The sequence below is a fragment of the Amblyraja radiata genome, chromosome 18 (genome assembly GCF_010909765.2).
Source record: "Amblyraja radiata isolate CabotCenter1 chromosome 18, sAmbRad1.1.pri, whole genome shotgun sequence".
NCBI lineage: Eukaryota > Metazoa > Chordata > Chondrichthyes > Rajiformes > Rajidae > Amblyraja > Amblyraja radiata.
Window position 1 is genome coordinate 35104177 of NC_045973.1, and position 22322 is coordinate 35126498.

The 22322-nt window shown below is 42.9% G+C and overlaps 1 protein-coding gene across 3 annotated transcripts in view; it reads right to left on the reverse strand.

Annotated features, from left to right (window-relative positions):
• mtmr14 (myotubularin related protein 14) overlaps window positions 1-16159 on the reverse strand; it is a 104810-nt gene extending 88651 nt beyond the window's left edge. For all 3 annotated transcript variants that reach the window (XM_033037108.1, XM_033037107.1, XM_033037109.1), the window contains exons 1-2: window positions 15834-16159; window positions 6279-6427 (exon numbers count right to left, since the gene is read on the reverse strand). In XM_033037108.1, the coding sequence (XP_032892999.1) occupies window positions 6279-6427; window positions 15834-15953 (269 nt within the window). In that variant the 5' untranslated portion in view covers window positions 15954-16159. The remainder of the gene's footprint in view (window positions 1-6278; window positions 6428-15833) is intronic.
• Window positions 16160-22322: the final 6163 nt, after the last annotated feature.

Sequence of the window (22322 nt, forward strand, 5' to 3'; positions counted from 1 at the left end):
CTCCCTACATCCAGCAAAATAAAAACAGAGCGAGAATAAACAGATTATTTTTAGACTGTTGAACTGAAATTAACTAGACCTCTTAAAGATCACAGCATGAGCCTCAGTTATTTACAAGCTACACTGATCACTTTGATGAAGGGTCCAATTGTAAAGTATCCAAATTTTCTGACAACACAAAATTAGTAAATATAGCTTAAAGATGTAAAGGGACTGTCAAGAATTTATAGACTGATTTGCACCTCTTTTATAATAAGAATACAAGATGTTTTTAAATGGAGAAAAATATTAAGAGATTTGCAGTAATTGGACACCTTGTTTCAAAGGATGGTTTTATTAGTGGAATTAAGTTTTACTGGACTGCTTCAAAGATAATTAAACTGAATCAAGGAAAGATTGCAAGAACCTGCCTTTACTTTCTGAAGTTTAAGAACAATAATTTTATTCAAAAATATAAAGTAGATTGAAAGGTTTCCAACAAAAGGTAGGACTTGAGATTTCAACTATTTTGCTCTATCCACGGTAATATTGACCTTTGGTTTTATTTGGGATTTCGCGCATTCACAGTTATTTTACATTTTTATGTAATGGTGCTCGACGGGATCAATGCCAACAGGATATTTTCTTTTCCATGAGAGTCTAGAACTAGGGGGAAGTCGAAAGGGGACCAACGAATTGGACTGACATCATGGGAGACTTCATTCTTACTTGGGAATCTATTTTGAAATTTCTTATCTTGGGTTGAGAATATACAAGACTGATCAATATACATTTGGAATCAAGAAATACAGAGAACACGTCGGACAGTAGAGTTGAAGCAGATCATTAGTGGCGATCTCATTGAATAGCCAACAGATTCCAGGGCTCGATACAAAATGCTGGAGTAATTTAGCAGATTAGGCAGGATCTCTGGAAAAAAGGAATAGTTGGTGTTTCGGGTTGAGACCCTTCTTCAGACTTCTCCACTCTCAGTCTGAAGAAGGGTCTCGACCCGAAACGTCGCCAAGTCCTTTTTTCCAGAGATCCTGCCTAATCTGCTAAGGTACTTCAGCATTTTGTGTCGAGCCCTGGAATCTGTTGGCCATTCGATGAGATCGCCACTGATGATCCAGAGATGCTGCCTGACCAACTGATTTATTTCAGCATTTTGTGTCTATCTTCAGTGTAAACCAGCATCTGCCGTTCCTTCCTACAAATTCCAGGGCATCTGGCCAACTCCTGCCCCTCTTTCTAATGAGCAATCCTCTAATATATTCTCCTGATTATGTACTATGGCATGTAAAAAATCAAGACGGCAACTTTGGTTGATCTAATGGGTTTCTCAGAAGTAGCAGCAATGGTAGGACGTGAAAGAAAGGTTAATGGTTACAAGGGAAGAAATAGTAATTCTACCTATGCCATCAGTACAATACTCCAACAAAAAAAACTGAAATGCCTTTGTCCTCATTACAAAGGACTTCTCAAATAATTCTGATGGGCTAATTCATTAAAAAATAAACTGTATCCAAGCCTCTGTACGTATCACATAATCAAAGTATCACCAATAGCAATAAAGAATCATTGCACAAACTGACCGGATCCATCTTTCCACTCGGGTTCAGTTGTCATCAGAAGAGTAGGAAGCAAAACCAGGTGTAAAAATAATTAACGGATGGCATAGTTAACTGTCACTTTTTAAAATAGCCATTGTCAACTTATTCCCTTACTTGGATCAAAATATCTCTCCATTCTATTTCTGACATCCTGCCCAAATATGCTTACTAAAATGACAAGACCCATTTTGATAGCTGCCATGTCATATGCTATGTAACTGAAGGTCTCAGACCCACTCCCCAACCATGGCCAAAGTAGAAATTCTTCCAATAGCGAAACTTTTGGAGTTGAACATGAAAGACAATGGTGAAACATGAAAGACAATATGCATTTCCATCGGGTAAAAAAGTCATCTTGGCTGCAATGAATCCAACAGTGAAATAGACAATCACTTTGTCAGGTTCATGAATGATGAATGTACTTTGGGTAGGTGTTGTAAAAGGCAATGCAAAACAAATTGTACTCCTGAAAATCAATAGGTACATAACAAGCAATAAAAAGTCAAATGGCATGAAAAATGACTATAATTGACTGGAGTGTTTAAGAAGGAACTGCAGATGCTGAAAAAATCGAAGGTAGACAAAAATGCTGGAGTAACTCAGCGGGTGAGGCAGCATCTATGGAGCGGAGGAATAGGTGACGTTTCAGGTCGTGACCCTTCTTCGATGAAACATCACCTATTCCTTCGCTCCATAAATGCTGCCTCACCCGCTGAGTTTCTCCAGCATTTTTGTCTATAATTGACTGGGAGGTAACCAAAATATTGGTATTACCACGTGTACAAGGTTGTAACTGGCACAATTAAAGGCAATGCAGATTATTTCTTTATTTTCTTGACCTTATTCAATATCAACAAAATAAATTAAACATATGAGAAGCAGAAATAAGTTTGCAGTTTTCATGTTTGCAGATGTTGTTAAAGGAGGTGGTATTGTAGATAGCAGTTGTCAAAAATTGCAGCAGGATCCTGGTCGGTTGGACAGGTGGGCTGAGGAATGGTTGATTGAGTTTAATGCGGAGAAATGCGAGGTGTTGCATTTTGGGATGTCCAACATGGACAGAAACTATAGAATGAATGGCAGGGCTCTGCGGAGTGTTGTACACCAGAAGAATCCAGGAGTGCAGGTACATAGCTCCTTGTAAATGGCGTCACAGGTAGATAGAGTGTTCAAGAAGGCTATCAACACATTGGCCTTCATCAATCAGATTATCGAGTATTGAACTTAAGAGCGAAGAAAGACACAAAAAGCTGGAGTAGAAGATTGAGGATGATCAGCCATGATCACGTTGAATGGCAGTGCTGGTTCGAAGGGCTGAATGGCCTACTCTTGCACCTATTGTCTATTGTCTAAGAAGGGTCTTGACCTGAAACGTCACCCATTCCTTCTCTCCAGAGATGCGGCCTGTCCCGCTGAATTACTCCAGCTTTTTGTGTCTATCTTCCGTTTAAACCAGCATCTGCTGTTCCTTCTTACACATAGAAGGTCTTATTACAGTTGCACAAGACATAGGTGAGGCCACATTTCGAGTATTGTATTCATTTTTGGTCACCCTGTTATAGGAAATATGTTGTTAAGCTGGAAATGGTGCAGAGATAATTTACGAGGATATTGCCCAGAATCGAGGGCCTGAGCTATAAGGAGAGGTTGAGCAGGGTTGGACTTTATTCTGTGTAGTGCAGGATGAGGGGTGATGTTAGAGCGGGGTATAAGATAATGAAAGGGTTGGATAAGGTAAATGCACAGAGGTTTTTACTTTAGAGGACGTGAATCAACAGCCGGAGGACATAAGTTTAAGGTGAGTGGCAAAAGATTTAATAAAATCAAATGGGTACTTTTTTTTAAAACACAAAAGGCGGTAGGTATATGGAACGAGTTGCTGGAAGAGGTAGATACTATCACAAATGCTTATAACACATTTGGACAGGTACATGGGTAGAATAGGTGAGAGGGATATGGGCTTAATGCAGGCAGGTGAGACTAGTGTAGATGGGGCATGTTGGTCAGCATGGGTAAGTTGGGCCGAATGGCCTATTTAAATGCTGTAAAACTCGATGAAATGGGGGAAGAGTTGAGCATGTTCCAAAAACTACATGAATGATTAAACACCATGCTTTGGATGTCCTGCAAGTGCTGGTTAATTGTGGCTTCCTACCCCTTCCTCCCATGAACCAGAAGCCACTAGACCTATCTAAAAGCCTCTTAAATGCCACTATCGTATCTGGCTCCACCACCAACCCTGACAGTGCATTCCAGACACCATTTTCTGGGTAAAAAACATGCCCTGCACATTTCATTTGAACTTTGCCCCTCTCACCTTAAAGTATGCCCTTTAGTCCTTGATATTTCTTCACTGGGAAAAAAGTTCTGACCATCTACCTTATCTATACCTCGTTGGATTTCATATACTTCTATCAAGTGTCCCCTCAAGCTCTAATGTTTCAAAGGAAATAATTCTAGTTTGTTCAACCTCCTAATAGGTACTATCTTCAAATACAGACAGAATTCTGGCAAACCTCTTCCGCACCTTCTACAAGCCTCCATATCCTACTGGTACTGCACACTGTACTCCAAATGCAGCCTAACCAAAGTCTTAAGCTGCACCGTAACTTCCCGACTCTTATACTTAATACCCTGGCTTCATTAGCCTTAGCCAAACATACCTTGCGCTCTCTTTACCACTATCCACCGTTAGATAGCTATGGACTTGAACCCCAGATTACTGCGATGATTTTGACTGAGCAAGCCGAGTACACCATGCTCTGATGCTTAGTTAATAATAAAACCATTCTTCCTATATCTGATATTCTGTGTAAAGTGTCAAAAAAAAACAAAACAAGTCTTGCATGCACAATGCAATGTTACTTTTGTTGTTTCAGGAATATCACCACCAGTCACTGAATTCGGTTTTGAAAGTTTGCAACAAATTTATATAAAAGTTGAAAGATCTCTGCAATCTACCAAAATGCAAAAAAAAGTGCCTTTTCTATGCAGCCTTAAAATAAACTGCTTAAAGTTGAGACAAACTTTAAATGATTTAATTCATTGTTTCCTTGCTTATTTTGTTTTAAGTACTTTGTTGAACTGAGAGAATAGTAAAGACAAGGTGAATTTAACGGAGGAGTTAATTGTTCAAGAATGCAGCATTTCTTGTTCACTTACATCATTCTAACCTCAAAACAGGGCAGCAATTCCCCCTGCGAAGCCCCGATACTAAAGCGTGGAAAAAAATACATTCTGGGAAAATAAATTCTTGATAAGTTAATACATTTTGTACCTAGGCTCTGTTGATCTACTGCAGGCATTATTTTAAATTTCTCATTGAAGACAAGGTGTGTAGATTTCATGTGCGCTCTCGTAGTCTTGTCTGGATTAAAAGAGGTGCCAGACTAAATATAAAGTAGGCAGTCTTCCCAATCCCGATTCCTTCCCTGAACCACTGCAAAATGTAGTTCTGATGAAGGATTACTTCTCCTCCCAAGTCCTACGAGTGCTTCCAATATTTTATTTGGGTCGTCACAATCAGTAGTTACAAAACGACATCACCTGAAATCCTGGACATGAGTCTGTAACTTCTCAATTGGTGAAAGAGATACATCACATACGGAATCCAAAATAACCTAAATAATTGATACGACTGATCTCAACTGCATCATCATCATCATCATCATCATCATCATCATGGCGGTCACTCAAAACGAGTATGACTGTCCTCTCCACTCCATCGGGTCGTCTACTTGTGAGTCTGCAGATGTCTGTTGAGGCCGATCCGCGATCCACACACCTTGGTGCAACATGCGCAGTGGAGACTGGCGGTGGTTGGTAGTCGTCGAGCCCCCTTCTCTCTCTCCTTACGGTACTGTCGCTTTGTCTCTGCGTCATGGCGTTTTCCTTTTCGTGAAGTGCAGCTCCTTCCTGCATGGATTTCCTCCAGGAGCGCCTGTCCAGTACAATGTGCTCCCAGTTGCTTGATGTGATGTAGGATTTCTTCAGACTGTTCTTGATGTTGTCCTTGAAGCGTTTCTTTGGAAGGATTTGTTTAGGGAGACGTGTGTTGGACATGCGGATGACATGGCCAGTCCATCGAAGTTGATGCTGCAGAATTGTGGCGGTGATGCTGGTCATGTTGGCTTCCTCCAAAACGCTGATGTTGGTACGTTTGTCCTCCCAGCTGATACTCAGAATCTTTCGCAAGGATCTTTGTTGGTATTGTTCCAGGGCTCTCAGGTGCCTGCTGTAGTTGGTCCATGACTCGGCTCCATACAACAGGGTGGAGAGGACAATGGATCTGTAGACCAGCAGTTTTGTTTGAGCCTTTAGGTCTCGGTCTTCAAAGACTCTTTTCCTGAGTCTGGCATAGGCTCCGCTGGCACAACTCAGGCGATGGTTGACCTCGGAGTCGATGTCAGCTTTGAGGAAAGAATGCTGCCAAGGTAGGGGAAGTGGTCAACTGCATAGTATAACAGAGTAAAGAGGTTCAGCAACATTTCATCTTATGGTATGTTACAAGTATTTAAAGTTAGTTAAACAGTTGCGGACTTCTGCAATATCCTCTTGATTCTTCACATTCCCTGCTATCAACACCATTCCACAATACAGCTTGGAAGTACTCTGAAAAAAGACAACACAGATGTGAACATTCACACAAAATTCACAAGACCCTGGGCATGCTGCTTAATCCCATACCTGTCCTTGCCACCATCTGTGCTTGTATACTCCATGAAGACGATTTGACGGGGGTAATGGCCACAAAGCTCTCCATTTGGATTATGGATCACACTGAACACATAGTCCCTCCTGAACAATTCCAAGCAGCGATTCTCAATCTTTTCAACCTGCAAATCAAAGAAAAATGCAAAATCACTTCAGGAGAAAGGTGTGGCCAGTCGACTGTCCCAAATTAAGACATCTAAAGAATGGAACTATGCAAAACATGTAGAATATACTTCTAAATGACATTCTCCGCAAAGGTATTATCGCACGTAATAATGTTTTTGTAAAGAGTTTACAATCTTTTGTTTTCAAAATATCACCTCTCATGATCTCCACAAATCCCAAAGCACTTTACAGTTACGTAGACTTTAAATAGTTACTTTTATTACAAGTAGTAATAAAGCAACAATTAATGAACACAGGTTCTACAAACATTATTGATGAGATAAATTATTTTGGTGATGTGGGTAGAGGGATATTCTTCCTTCACCCTGCTCCAATCAGGCAGAAGACACAAATGCTTGAAAGTGCACATCACCAGACTCAGAAACAGCTTATCTTCCCTGTCAATAGACACAAATTGCTGGAGTAACTCAGCAGGACAGGCAGCATCTCTGGAGAGGGAATGGGTGACTTTTCGGTTCAATAGCATTCTTCAGTTATCAGGCTTCTGAACGGTCCTTCCATAAGCCAGCCTACTGTCCAATTCACCTCTACCCCATTATGGGCATTGGACTTTGTCACTGGAATTGGTGAGAACTATATTCTGTACTCCGTATCTTTCCCTTTGCTCTACCTATTGTATGTGTTTGTGCGGATGAAAATATTAATATCCTTTCTTACATAATTTTGATTGGAATTGAACAAGGCAACAAAAGGGTGGTTGGATGTGACAATTGGCATCTCCCGTTGACCAGGTGTAGAAGAGGTTTGTGGGAATTGGCAAAGTAAGATTAGGCGTATTACCTCTTGTCTAGGAATGTGTTGAAGGGTGGATGGTAAATGTAAACATGAGATAGTAGAGGTGATAAGGAAGTTTGTTTTTCCTTTGTGAGAAGTTACAGTAAATCACCTCCGCCCCTTACCGCTAGTAGCATAGAAATGTTACTGTAAATGGGGGGGGGGGGGGGGGGGCTATAGATTGGCTCAGAGAGGGGATGGTGACGCGGTCCGCCTAAAAGATCAGATAGAATAATGTCAAGATGCCCTTGTATTGTGTTTGACTTGTATTAACCATCTGTTGTTGAATAAGATTGACATAAACAAAAAGTATGTTATGACTAATTAAATAATTGGTACCCATGTAGTAATTAGTATATTTTTGTATAGTTGTGTCTAACAAAAAACCCAAAAGTTGTTTACTGCACAGTATAACTGTCGGCTAATTTTGCTGTGAAGTCAGAGAACTGGTGGGCCGTGTACTGCCGCCATCTCTCCATGATATCATGCATTAAAGTCTCTTGAAGCAAACCTGCGGTTTCTTCTTTACAGTTTACTTTAATTTCCATCTAAATTAATTTCTTCCACCGTTTGGCTTGATTGCATTATGTATAGTACTATGTGAATTGCTTGGATAGCATGAATAACAAAGCTTTTCACTGTACTTCAGTGCACCTGACAATGATAAACTTAAACCTAAACTAATAAAGGGTGGTTAAGATGCAAGAATCTCTGCATTCTTCTTCAAATAGCATAATTAAATATTTTACAACCATCAGAGGAAGGAAGTTTGTCAAAAGTCCAATTAGAAAGTGCAAGGTTTTTTAGCCGGAGTTGGATTCAGTGACGTAATTCAGTGTGCAACTTTTCTCAATCGGCAGCCCAGAATTAAATTTCAAAAGAGGCGGCTGTAAATAGGCCAACATGTTTTGAGCAGGAGTGCTTAACAATGAGTGCATTCACAAATGGAAAGTAAAATTTGCATAGCAGAAAACCTTGTTGCCAAATGATAATGAAAATCTATGATAGAGACAGATAAATTAAAGAAAATTTGATTTTTGCACAAGTCATCACAAAACCCGTTAGAATCAAGCTGGAAGAAAAAAAGTTTATTTTTAAACTGCTTAAGTATTAACTGCTTTCTTTTCAGAAGTGAAACTGTCAAAGTTTAAGCCAGGGGTGTATGATTCATAATTCAAAGAATGGGCACAAAAAGGCATAACGGCAATGTATAGTTTCAGAAAATGGCGAGTTTATGAGCTTCCAAGATTTAAAGTCAAAGTATGGTCTCGAAAACAAAGATTTTTTTAGATACTTGCAATTAAGAGACTACTTTATAAAAGAGATAAGGCCAGAACTAGATGAAACTTCAAATAATGTGATCAAGGTGATTGTGGATGCATACAAACAGAAGGGGTCTCGGGTCATCTCTGCTTTCTACCAAGCTCTGGTGGAAAGCGGGGGAGAATCAACGCTCTACATAAAAACAAAATGGGAAGCAGAATTAAAGATTCAAATAACAGAAGAAGAATGGTATCAAATGTGTGAAACACAATGTTCATCCACAAGCTCACTAGTATGGAGAGAATTTTGCTGGAAGAATCTATCTCGCTTTTTTATAACACCCAAAATAAAAAGCAGACAACTTGCTGTCCAACAACACTGTTGGAGGCTGTGTGGGAGTACGGAGGCAGACCACTCGCATATTTTCTGGAACTGTGTAAAGATAAGGCCATACTGGGAAAATGTTAATGCAGCTGTAAATAATATCTTGGGTTATAAAATCCCAAATACTTGCCCTGTGATGTATCTGGGGCGTATTAAAGATAGTGTAAAAATAGAAGATACATATTTGATTAAAGTTTTGCTAGCAGCAAGTAAGAAGGCTATTACCAGGCAGTGGCTTAATGAAAAAAGTCCAAAACAGGAACAGTGGTTAGAAATTGTGCGAGACATCTTTAATATGGAGAAATTGACATATTCCTTGAGGGTCAAGGAGAATTCATTTGAGAAGATCTGGGAAAAATGGACTGTTTATTTGAGCCATGACACCAATTAGATAAATGCCGAGCTAGATATGGGAAGATTGCGTTATATAGAACTAGATGGTATGTTCGTATGAATGTTGAATTATCTCCAGATAACTAATCAATGTAATGGTTTTTCTTTTTTTAATTTGGTAAGTGAACCACACGGTCTTATTCCAATTTTTTAAATTTATTTACTTCTACTTATTTTTTTAATTTTGATTGCTGTTCTTCTTACTTTGTTTTATTTATGGTGATGGTGTTGCACTGTTTTGAAAATATCTCTTAAAAATCAATAAAAATTTAAGTGAAAAAAAAAAGAAGTGAAACTGTCTGCGATAAGCAATCGGTTTACACAAGCTTTCCTAGCATTGCCAAATTTGAGGTCACAAATCACAAAACAGCAGAGAGGAAGCAATATGAATCTGGTGCTTGTTTACAAGGTGAAACTCTGAACTTATTAGTGACAATTAAAATCAAAGATGAGAGTCCAACTTCAAAACACAATACAATGTGCAAGCCTGTGGCTGTGTACCACGGGACAATCAGTGTTCTTGACACATCGGTAAAATGTAGCGCCTGCCTTTCTCTCTCCCTCCCTTGGTAGAGGGTGGACACTGCCCATTTTGGCAAGCATGCACTACTTACTGACTTCATAATTGGCCAATTCAAATTATTAGATTGTGAAATAAAGTGCAGGCTAAATGTTTTTCTGCTGATATGTGACATCCAAAATGGAGAGAAATTACTTCTTAAATACTGTTTAACAGTGCATCAGGCTGCTAGGTCGAGCTTTAATACTGCACAGTCTGAGAGTTCAAACTTCAAACCCCCACTTTGATGAACTCTTGAATTTAGTTTTGTTTATTTATTGTCAGGAGTACCAAGGTACAGTGAAAAGTTTTTGTTGCATGCTAACCAGTCAGCGGAAAGATATGAATTGTGCAAGAGTATAGAAATAAAAGGACATTACTACATACCACCTAATTATTAATTAACAAATAAACCAGGACATACACCAAGTAACGCAAGAATTAAGTAACAGATTGAAAGTGGAGTAACATTGGATTAATTTATTATTTACATAATAAACTTTGGGGAAATATACAGGAGCATAAAACAAGTCTTATCTGTGTAAATAAAAAAATATTGTTCAAAGAAATGTAAAGAGTTAAAAGGAACATTAATATCACAAATGGATATAAAATGCCCTCCATAATGTTTGGGACAAAGTCCCATCATTTATTTATTTGCCTCAGTTCTCCACAAATTGAGATTTGTAATAGAAAACATCACATATGGTTAAAGTGCACATTGTCAGGTTTTAATAAAGGCCATTTTTATACATTTTGGTTTCACCATGTAGAAATTACAGCAGTGTTTATACATAGTCCCCCCATTTCAGGGAACCATAATGTTTGGGACACAACAATGTCATGTAAATGAAATTAGCCATGTTTAGTATTTTGTTACGTATCCTTAGCATGCAATAACTGCCAGGTGTCTTCTCTGGTGATGCTCTGCCAGGCCTGTATTGCAGCCTTCTTTAGCTTATGCTTGTTTTGGGGGCTAGTCCCCTTCAGTTTTCTCTTCAGCATATAAAAAGCATGCTCAATTGGGTTCAGATCGGTTGATTGACTTAGCCACTCAAGAATTGACCATTTTTAAGCTTTGAAAAACTCCTTTGTTACTTTAGCAGTGTGTTTGGGATCATTGTCTTGCTGTCGGATGAACTGCCGGTCAATTCGTTTTGAGGCATTTGTTTGAACTTGAGCAGATAGGATGTGCCAAAACACTTCAGAATTCATTATGCTACTACAGGTGCACAACCTTTTATCCGAAGATCCAAATAACGAAAACCTCCGAATAGCGGCCATTTTTTCGGTCCTTGAAGAAAGGTCCTTGAAAACGTTCACCGAGGGCGGCCCGCAGAGGTGACAGCGGAACCTCCGGTCGGTCCTCGAAGAAAGGGGAACTAAATCCCCATTCATGAAAGAGAAGGTGAGGGTATATTGCGCGGGAGGGTTAATAATTGACAATATGCTGCTGCCTGCCCGCTGAGTTAAAACGTTCCCACGGTAGACTCACGATACACAGTGTTTCGTGAGTCTTGCGTGGGAACTTTTTAACTCAGCGGGCAGGCAGCAGCAGATTGTCGCTCGCTTCAGTTTCACCTCACCTACACCCCTCTGCTTCCCGGCCATGTGTGTGACCCCTTCCCTCCCCTCTTCAGCTCCCCACCCATTGCACCGGCGCGGGGGCTTTGCACTGTCTTCAAGTCGGCGATTGCAGCAGGACCGTGCCAGTCACCGGAGACGTCAGGACCAACGGGACACTGACCCCCAGGCCCACTGCAAGCACGGAGATCCCAGAGACCCACAGCCAGCAGCAGCCCAGCCCCGTTCCAACTCCAGAGGAAAACTGCAAACTGGCCGGAGACGTCAGGACCACCAGAAGCCGTTCCCCGAGCTGCGCCCCCTCATCGGGACACCGACCCCCAGGCCCACTGCAAGCACGGAGATCCCAGAGACCCACAGCCAACAGCAGCCCAGCCCAGCCCCGCTCCAACTACAGAGGAACCTGGGCTGCGGATGACGGGGCGCAGCTCGGGGCGTCGTAGGGGCCCATCGGGGAGCGGGTTCCTGTTGGTCCTGACGTCTCCGGCCACCTGCCATCCTCCGGGAACCGTACCGCCCTTGCAGGAGAGTGGGGTTGTTTGCAGTTGCAGAGGGAGGGGGCAAGGGCGGTACAGTTCCCAGTCTCAGCTCCAGTCCAGGGGGGTGGCCAGAGACGTCAGGACCAACGGGACACCGACCCCCAGGCCCATTGCAAGCACGGAGATCCCAGAGACCCACAGCCAGCAGCAACTCCAGCCCAGCCCCGCTCCAACTCCAGAGGAACACGTAGGGGCAGAAGCTGATGGTGTGCAAGGTACGTCTTGTTCTTGGGGTGGCGGATGAGGGGGCGCAGCTCGGGCTGTGGGCAAACTGCCACTTGTCGCCGTAGCGGCCCATCGGGGAGCGGATTCCTCTGGAGTTGGAGGGGGAGGGGGGTATTGTGCTGTTTGATCGCCCCCTGCTATCCCAGGGACAGGGAGACACACCGGCTTTTTAGACTGGTGGGCAATCACTTCCAAAGTTCTGCCCACACAGTCAGTACACCTCTCCTACACTGCATTTCATACAAACATTTATTCTGCAAGAAAAAACTACATTGAAGACTCAAACTCGCGACCGAGTTTACTGCCGGGATCAAGGCGCAAACTCGCGACCTTGCGGATATGAGCCGAGCACTCTACCACTGAGCCAGCCATTAAAATCTACGCTAAAAAAAATCCATTCCGAAGACCGACAAATTCTTAATTACGAAAAGTGTCTGGTCCCAAGGCTTTCGGATAAAAGGTTGTGCACCTGTACCATCAGCAGTTATATCATCAATGAAGATAAGTGAGCCAGTACCTTCAACAGCCATACATGCCCAGGCCATAACACCCCAACCACCATGTTTCACAGATGAGGTGGTATGCTTTGGATCTTGGGCAGTTCCTTCTCTCCTCCATACTTTGCTCTTGCCACCACTCTGATATAAGTTCATCTTCGTCTCATTTGTCCACAAGACCTTTTTCCAGAACTGTGGTTGCTCTTTTTTCTTCCTGGCAAACTGTAACCTGGCCATCTTATTTGTGCGGCTAACCAGTGGTTTGCATCTTGCAGTGTAGCCTCTGTATTTCTGTTCATTAAGTCTTCTGCGGACAGTGGTCATAGACAAATCCACACCTGACTCCTGAAGAGAGTTTCTGATCTGTCGGACAGGTGTTTGAGGATTTTTCTTTATTATAGAGAGAATTCTCCTGTCATCAACTGTGGAGATCTTACTTGGCCTGCCAGTCCCTTTGTGATTAGTAACCAGTGCTCTCTTTCTTCTTAATGATGTTCCAAACAGTTGATTTTGGTAAGCCTAAGGTTAGGATGATGTCTCTAACAGTTTTATTCTTGGTCTCATAATGGCTCATTTGACTTTCATTGGCACAACTTTGGTCCTCATGTTGATAAACAGCAATAAAAGTTTCCAAAGACTGGAGGAAAGACTAGGTGCTGAGAGCTCTCTTATACCTGCATGAAGGAGGCAATTAAACGCACCTGAGCAATTAAACCCGAGTGGGTATCTTCTGGGTGCTCCGGTTTGCTCACACACCCCAAAAATGTGTGGGGGGAGGGGAAGGACTATCTATAAACACAACTGTAATTTCTACATGGTGAAACCAAAATGTATAAATAATGTCCTTTATTAAAATCTGACAATGTGCACTTTAACCACATGTGTTTTTTTTCTATTACAAATCTCAAATTGTGGAGTACAGAGGCAAATAAATAAATGATAGGTATTTGTCCCAAACATTATGGAGGGCACTGTATATTTAGCACAAAATCTACCTTATCTAATATTGCAGAAGTGAAAGTTATTTTAGAGGAAATGCCTATGCTCACCAGATGCTGAAGAACGGGTTTGGTATTATTCCTGTAAAGGCTACACCTGGCTTAGGATATTGATGTGATTACTCACAGGAACACAAGAAAGTAGCAGTGAAAGAATTACTTCCTCAAGTCTGCCCATCATTCAATATGATCATGGCTGATCAACCCCCAGGACTCAACTCCTTCTTGGTGCCCGATCTCCATCCCCCATCTTTCACAAATTAATCAACCTCCACTTCAAATACTTCCAATGAACTAGCCTCCACAACTCTCAGTGCAAGAGAATCATCACTCCAAGAGAGCAAACTTTGAGGTACATCAATTTTAAATGACTGACCCCTAATCTTCAAATATGCCTCCCGGTCAAGTTTCCCACCATCTTCACTGCCACACTCCGTTTAGTATCTTCATCATTCACACCACTTATTCTACTAAACTCCGTAGAATACAGACTCAATCTTTTTCACATCTCTTACATATAACTGGAAATTAAGTTGATGAGCCCTGGAAATATTAACTCTTTTTCCAGGCTGTGGAATTTTATTTTTGTGTTTCCCGCATCTTCAATTTTTATTTTTATTTTCCTTGAATGTGTCTTTAATTTGAATTTTGGGTTTTATTACTCTGCGTATGGCTTATTATTGTATAGCATCTGGGTTTGTAACTGACTGTGACTGTTATTCTGGATTATTACTGGATATAGTTACACAGCTTTGCATTTATTATCTATTAACAGTACACTTATGCACTTTAAAGAGGGATCTTTGGGTGAACTTTTTCACTCGTAGGGTAGCCTGTGTCTGGAATGAGCTGCCAGAGAAAGCTACAGAAGTAGATACAATTACAACTTTCAAAAGACATTTAGACAGATGTATGGATAGGAAAGGTTTAGAAGTAGTAACAAGAAACTGCAGACGCTGGTTTGCAAAAAAAGAGACAAAGTGATGGAGTAACTCAGATCAGGCAGCATCTCTGAAGAATAAGATGGGGATATGGCCCCAAAATGCAGGCAAATGGGACTAGCCCAGCTGGAGGAACTCAGTGGGTCAGGCAGCATCTCTGGAGATAAAGGATGGGTAACATTTCAGGTTATGACCCTTCTTCAAACCTCAAATCTCTTCAGACCAGATCTCTTCAGAGATGTTGCCTGGCCTGCTGAGTTACTCCAGCACTTTGTGTCTATCTTCAGTATAAACCATCATCTGCTGTTCCTTTCTACTGCAACTCAGTCCGCATGGACAAGGTGGACCAAAGGGCCTGTTTTTGTTGTGGGAAGGGACTGCAGATGCTGATTTACACTGAGGGTAGACACAACATACTGGAATAACTCAGCGGGTCAGGCAGCATCCCTGAAGAAAAGGAATCGGTGACATTGTCGGTTTCCCCTGACTCAGTCGGAAGAAGGGTCTCGACCTGAAACATTACCTATTTCTTTTCTCCAGAGATGCTGCCTGACCCGCTGAGTTATATAATATAACCATATAACAATTACAGCACGGAAACAGGCCATCTCGACCCTTCTAGTCCGTGCCGAACACATAATCTCCCCTAGTCCCATATACCTGCGCTCAGACCATAACCCTCCATTCCTTTCCCATCCATATAACTATCCAATTTATTTTTAAATTATAAAAACGAACCTGCCTCCACCACCTTCACTGGAAGCTCATTCCACACAGCTACCACTCTCTGAGTAAAGAAGTTCCCCCTCATGTTACCCCTAAACTTCAGTCCCTTAATTCTCAAGTCATGTCCCCTTGTTTGAATCTTCCCTACTCTCAGTGGAGTTACTCCAGCTTTTTGTGTCTGTCTCTTGACCAACTTGGTATTCTGGGCTAGTCCCCACTTATCTGCATTTTGGGGACATATCCCTCTATCTATGTTCTCCAAAGATGCTGCCAGACCTGCTGAGTTACTCCTGCACTTTGTGTCTATCTTTAGTGTAAACCAGCATCTGCAGTTCCTTTCTACACCAGCCTGGTCGGCATGGTCAAGGTGGACCGAAGGGCCTGTTCTTGGTGCTATTTAGCTCCATGACTACCTGACTCTACCTGGTTTTCGTGACTGCGATGCGCGGGTGTCGTTACCTTGGTGTTGCTCTCCTTCGCCCGGTACTGGTGCCTGGAGAAATGCTCGATCAGCTCCCCGATCTCCTCACTCCTGCTGGCCGCTGCTGCAGGCCCGGCCAAGCCGGCCTCCCCCCACATATCGCAGCCCTCAGCCCACTCCCCAATCCGCACAGCCTGCGCCGCTCTGTCCCTGTAGTGTAGAGCCGGGGCCGCTGCCCATGGCCCAGCCGCCGCCGCCGCCGGATCGGCCGCCCAGCTAACCAGCCGCCTCCCGGGCGCGGCGGGCCTGACGCCCGGCCTCCGCCCGCACTCCCCTCGGCGAATGCTGACAGCTGCCCGCCCGCCCGCCGTCCGTCGCTCGGTCGCTCGGTCGCTCCCCGCCCTCTCAGAGCCGCCGCCGCCTCCTGACAGCCATCGTCGCCGATCCCCGTCGTGAACCCTCGCTTCCCATCCGACCCCCTCACCCAGCACCGTCACCACTGGCAACGCCCACTCTCCCCAGGCGACACCTCCTGTCAACCAAACATCTGCTCTGTGAACTGTGCTGTCAACCTTCAACCCACAACCGCTTCAATGGCACTTCACTGCCTGTCACGTGTACTGAGTCAGGTACAGTCAAATCATTTTTTTTTGTGTACACAGTTCAGTACATTGGCATAATCTTAGGTACAGCAGAAGTGTATAGAAGCATTAGACTGAGAGGGTATGCAAGAGTCAGCAGCCTTATGCTATTTTCAACTCCCAGTCATAGAGTGATACAGCGTTGAAACAGGCCCTTCGGCCCAACTTCAAGTTACTTGCCCACACTGGCCAACATGTCCCAGCTACACTAGTCCCACCAGCCCGCTTTTGGTCCATATCCCTACAAATCTGTCCTATCCATGTACCTGTCTAGTCGTTGTTAGTGCAGAGTTTCTTAACGGGACCATGAAGGGCCGTTGGCCTGACGGCATTGCAGGGTCGGCCTGGTCAAGCGTAGCCATTAGTGTCCTCCACTGTTTTCTCAAAATATCTCCTTCAGTCAGTCAGCGTTGCACTGTCCAAATTGTCATGTTCCAGGAGCAGAATTAGGCCATTTGGCCCATCAAGTCTACTACACCATTCAATCCTGGTTGATCTATCTTTCCCTCTCAACCCCATTCTCCTGCCTTCTCCCCATAACCCCTGACACCCTTACTAATCAAGAATTTTTCAATTTCCTCCTTAAAAAATATCCATTGATGACCTCCACAGCTACCAGTGGCAATGAATTCCACAGATTCACCACAGATTCACCACCCCTCTGACTAATGAAATTCCTCCTCATTTCCTTTCTAAAGGTACGTCCTTTTATTCTGAGGCTATGGCCTCTTGTCCTAGACTCTCCCACTAGTGGATACATCCGAAGACGGACACAAAATGCTGGGGGAACTCAGCGGGTCAGGCAGCATCTATGGAGAAAAGGAATAGTTGATGTTTGGGTCGAGACCCTAGGAAATATCCTCCCCATATCCACTCTATCCAGGCCTTACACTATTCAGTAAATTTCAATAAGGGTGGCACAGTAGTACAGCCTCACAGGGCCAGAGACCTGGGTTTAATCCTGACCTCGAGTGCTGTCTGTGTGCAATTTGCACGTTCTCCCTGTGACTGAGTGGGTTTCTTCCGGGTGCTCCGGTTTGCTCCCACATCCCAAAAATGTGTGTGTTTGTAAGGTTAATTGGCCTCTGTAAAATTACCTTGTAGGAAGTGGATGCGAAAGTGGGATAACATGGAACTAGTGTCAAGAGTCAAGAGTGTTTACGTGATCGATGATCTGCATGGCATCGGTGGGCTGAAAGGCTTTTTGCTACACTGTATCTCTCAGTAAGTAGATATCCCTGAGCCTATCCCAAAGATTCTTAAATGCCATTATTGTATCTGCATCCACCGCCACCCCCAGCAGTGTCTTCCACGCACCCATCACCCTCTCTGTAAAAAACTAGTCCCGCACATCTCTAAACTTTATCCCTCTCACTAGTCTCAATAGTATTTGATATTTTCATCCTGGGAAAAGGGTGCTCCTGAAACTGGGGCTGCTTACCCTATCTATGCCTCTCGTAATTTTATACTCTATCAGGTCTCTCTCCCCCAACTTTTGCCTTTCCAGAGAAAACAACCCAAGTCTGTCCAAACTCCATGTAGCTTCATTGCCAATATTTTGCTTCAGATTAGCATGACATTTATGGAAACTTCAAAATGCCTTTCCTTCCTTTTCTATGAAACCTCTTGTACTGTTAAACATGTTAGATAAGATTAAAATGATACAAATGGTAACTTGATCTTCTCACAATAAAATCAATCTGTAGACACAAGAAACAGCAGATGCTGGAATCTTGAGCAAAAAAACAAAGTGCTCGAGTAACTCAGCAAGTCAGGCAGCATCTGTGGAGGGAATGGATAGGCGGCATTTCGGGTTTGAATCCTTCTTCAGGATGGACCTGCTATTCCCATACACTAGCACTATCCTACACACTAGGGACAATTTACAATTTTTACCGAAGCCAATTAACGTACAACCCACAGCCCCATTTATATCAACGGGTCGATGGTTGAAAGGGTCAAGAGCTTCAAATTCCTGGGCGTGCACATCTCTGAAGATCTTTTCTGGTCCGAGAACACTAATGCAATAATCAAGAAAGCTCATCGGCGCCTCTACTTCCTGAGAAGATTACGGAGAGTCGGTTTGTCAAGGAAGACTCTCTCTAACTTCTACAGGTGCACAGTAGAGAGCATGCTGACCGGTTGCATTGTGGCTTGGTTCGACAATTTGAGCGCCCTGGAGAGGAAAAGACTACAAAAAGTAGTAAACACTGCCCAGTCCATCATCGGCTCTGACCTTCCTTCCATCGAGGGGATTTATCGCAGTCGCTGCCTCAAAAAGGCTGGCAGTATCCTCAAAGACCCACACCATCCTGGCCACGCACTCATCTCCCTGCTACCTTCAGGTAGAAGGTACAGGAGCCTGAAGACTGCAACAACCAGGTTCAGGAATAGCTACTTCCCCACAGTCATCAGGCTATTAAACCTGGCTCGGACAAAACTCTGAATATTAATAGTATGATTAAACGGGAACTTACCAGTTCGAAGTTTGATCGTTATTTTATGAGGAGTACGTTGAGGGAATACGTGAAGAACCCCGCCAGGACGCATGCGTGTCATTCTTCAAAGCAGCGGTGTGAAATCACAGATAACTGTAATGACTTAAACATAGTAAGATTAGAGAAGAAATACCAGTTGAGTATATGATCATGGGTGGGAGCGGAGGGCACGTATTCCCTCAATGTACTCCTCATAAAATAACGATCAAACTTCGAACTGGTAAGTTCTCGTTTAATCTTACTATTTTACTTCGGAGTCACGTGAGTGACTACGTGAAGATTTCAAAACTCTGTGATTTCATGCCGTGGAAACGAGTCCATGCATCACATCTGCCTTAATGACTGTAGGAGGAATTGTGTCAACATAATTTAGACATGAATCCGACATTGAAATCCATGAAATTTATTAACACAAAATTATAGCCCCTATTTATGGGGTAAATTAAATTACAGAACTTAAAATTGTTTCTGCAAACGTTCCAGGTTTAATGACTGGTTTATGATAAAATAGTTGGAATGTTTTTTTCCCCTGCCCATCCTGCTGCCTTGAGGATTTGGTCCATTGGTACATCCAACTGCATAGCTGCCGATGTAGCTGCAGCCCTGGTGGAATGAGATTTAAAAATATTAGTATCCACCCCAGCCTGTATTAGAACCTGTTTCAGCCATCTTGAGATGGTCTGGACCGTCACTCTTTTGTGTGGTTGCTTATGGCTGAAAAGTGCCTTCTCATTGCCTCTGATGATTTTCGTGTTCTCCATGTATTACGACAAATTTCTTACTATACAGAGACGATCATCTGTTGGGTAAGACCTAAATTCTATATTGAGGCCTGCTGATCCCTGTCTGTTCTGCTTTACTAATTCATAAATATGAAACATAATATTTTCAGATGAAGAAGTCATGTTATCCAGTCTGAATTTATGTAATGACTGTACCCTTTGTGCCGTGACCAATGCCATTAGCATGACTGTTTTTAATGTCAGTCTATGTAGGGACAGAGCTGTTGCTGGAGACCAATTCCTGAGCATCTTCAGGACAATACTCACATCCCATATTTGAGAGTACCTGGTTCTTGGGGGATTGGTATTAAAGATTCCCCTCATAAGTTTAGTTACCAGTGGGTGAGTCCCAACAGAGTGATGCTCTGTTCCTTGCATTGATAAGTTGATAGGGCACTTCTGGCGCAGTTGATGGCACTATAACTGAGCCCCTCATCATAATGGAGGCCTGCCAGGTATTCCAGAACAGATGGGATGTTCATATCTCTGTAGGTGATGCTGTGTTTGTGACAATACATCTCCCACTTCCTGATATAGACCAGATACTGTTTTTTGGTGGACTGTCTGTGGGCCGCCGAAATCATGTTTACTGTTCGGTCCGTCAGTCCCAGCTGTAGTAGTGGTATTTTTAAACTCTACAAATTAATAAATTCAAATAGTTATGGCATGGGTGGCTATCCCTAGTTACGGGATGAACCAATAAGTCTGGTCTATTCGGGATGGTGATACATGGTTCTAATACCATGTTCAGTATCACTGGGAACCATGGTTGAGTAGGCCAATCGGGTACTACCAAAATACCAGACGCAGTCTTGCTGTATTTTCCTTAATACCCGACTGATGAGGCAGAAAGGAGGGAATGCATAAATAAACAATTTCCCCCAATGCAGCGAAAATGCATCTGTCGCCGCTGCCCCAGGGTCTGGTTCCCACGAAACATAGTTTGATAACTGGTGATTAAGCCTGGATGTGAATAGATCGATATCTGGTGTTCCATATCGTGCTGTAATATCAGCAAATACTTTTTTATTCAACATCCATTCGGTGTTTTCATTAAATTTGCGTGACCTGGTGTCTGCCACTAAATTTAGATTACCTGGTAGGTAAGTAGCTGATATCCAAATATCTCTCTGGATACACCACTGCCAAATTGTATTAGCCAGATTGTCACATGATGTCGATTTGTTTCCACCCATGTGGTTGATATATGCTACCACGGTGGTATTGTCAATCTGTAGTCTAACATGCTGGTGATATGACCCAGTACAATATGACTTTAGGCCATAGAATGCACCCAACATTTCCAGGTAGTTTATGCCCAGTGTTAGTAATAATGATGCCTCCTGAGCAGCCCATCTACCTCCACTGCTGGAGATGGAATTGGTGGCATCAGTTTGTAGCACCATAGAAGGGTTGCTGATAATGATTGGATTGAAACAAAGCCAAATGTTATCTATCCACCATTTTAGTTCCATTATAGCTTTGATTGGTAGCTTCATTGGTCTGTCAAAATGACCAGCATTGATTTTGAGTGCTTGTATTTTTGCTCTCTGTAAATTTTGGTAATGTAAAGGTCCAAATTGTGTGGCTGGAAAAGCAGCCACCATTTTGCCAATTACTTTTGCTACCAATCTGATGGACGGTTTACTGATGTTGTAAGTTATTTGGGCAAATCCTCCAAAATTATGGAAGAAATTGAATAAGCACATGGATATCTTAAAAGACAAATTTGCTGGCTGCAACGGAAAAACCCCCCCAATACACATCAAGAATCAAACCCGTCTGGCCTGTGGACTTGGACATCACACAACGGTGTGAACAGGAAAGGCTGAGACGGAGATAACGAGATTCTCTTGGATACACAAAGGGAGGAACCAAACCTCAGCAGACGGTGGTAAACAGGCCAGCACAAGCACAATCACCATCGGGGATGATAACGATCAGGCTGAGGGATCATGACATCAGCAAACCCCTTATCATCGGAAGCCTATTGTTCATGCCAGATCGAAACTGGGAAACATCAAAAGAACCCCTTTTATCCAGAGGACCACCTGGGGGTTTCAAAGGAAGCTCAGGTATAAAAGTCGAAGTCAAGCCAGAACTCTCTCTCTTCCTGCTCTTCCTGCTCTGCTGGACAGCTCGTGGGCCTGCATCGACTTCGCTGTGAGTATCCTGGTGACCTGGTGAATTTCCCGAAATAGGAGGTTGAGGGGAGAAAGGTCAAGGGGGAGTATGCTTGCAAGTAACTTGTGTTAAAGTAAGTTTTACGACGTGCCCGATAGTTTTCGTCCATAGTTTTAGTTTAAAGCATAAGTTTAGCCACGCATTGTGTAGTGTTGGTGAGATTCGATTTCTCATTGTTTAATAAAGCCTGTAAATTTTAGACTTGCTTTGAGTCCATCTTGGTTTCTGTTTTCTCTCATCGGCACACTCTGGTCAATTCAACCTTTTATCATATCCCACCATAATTCCGAGGTCTAGAACCTAGGGGAATCCTTTTGTGGAGTAAAGGGAAAAACAAAACCCCTACAGAATGGCGACCATGGCAGGACCTCGGTGGTTTGGGATATGTGATTTGTCAGAGGGGGTGAGAGAACGTAGCAAGA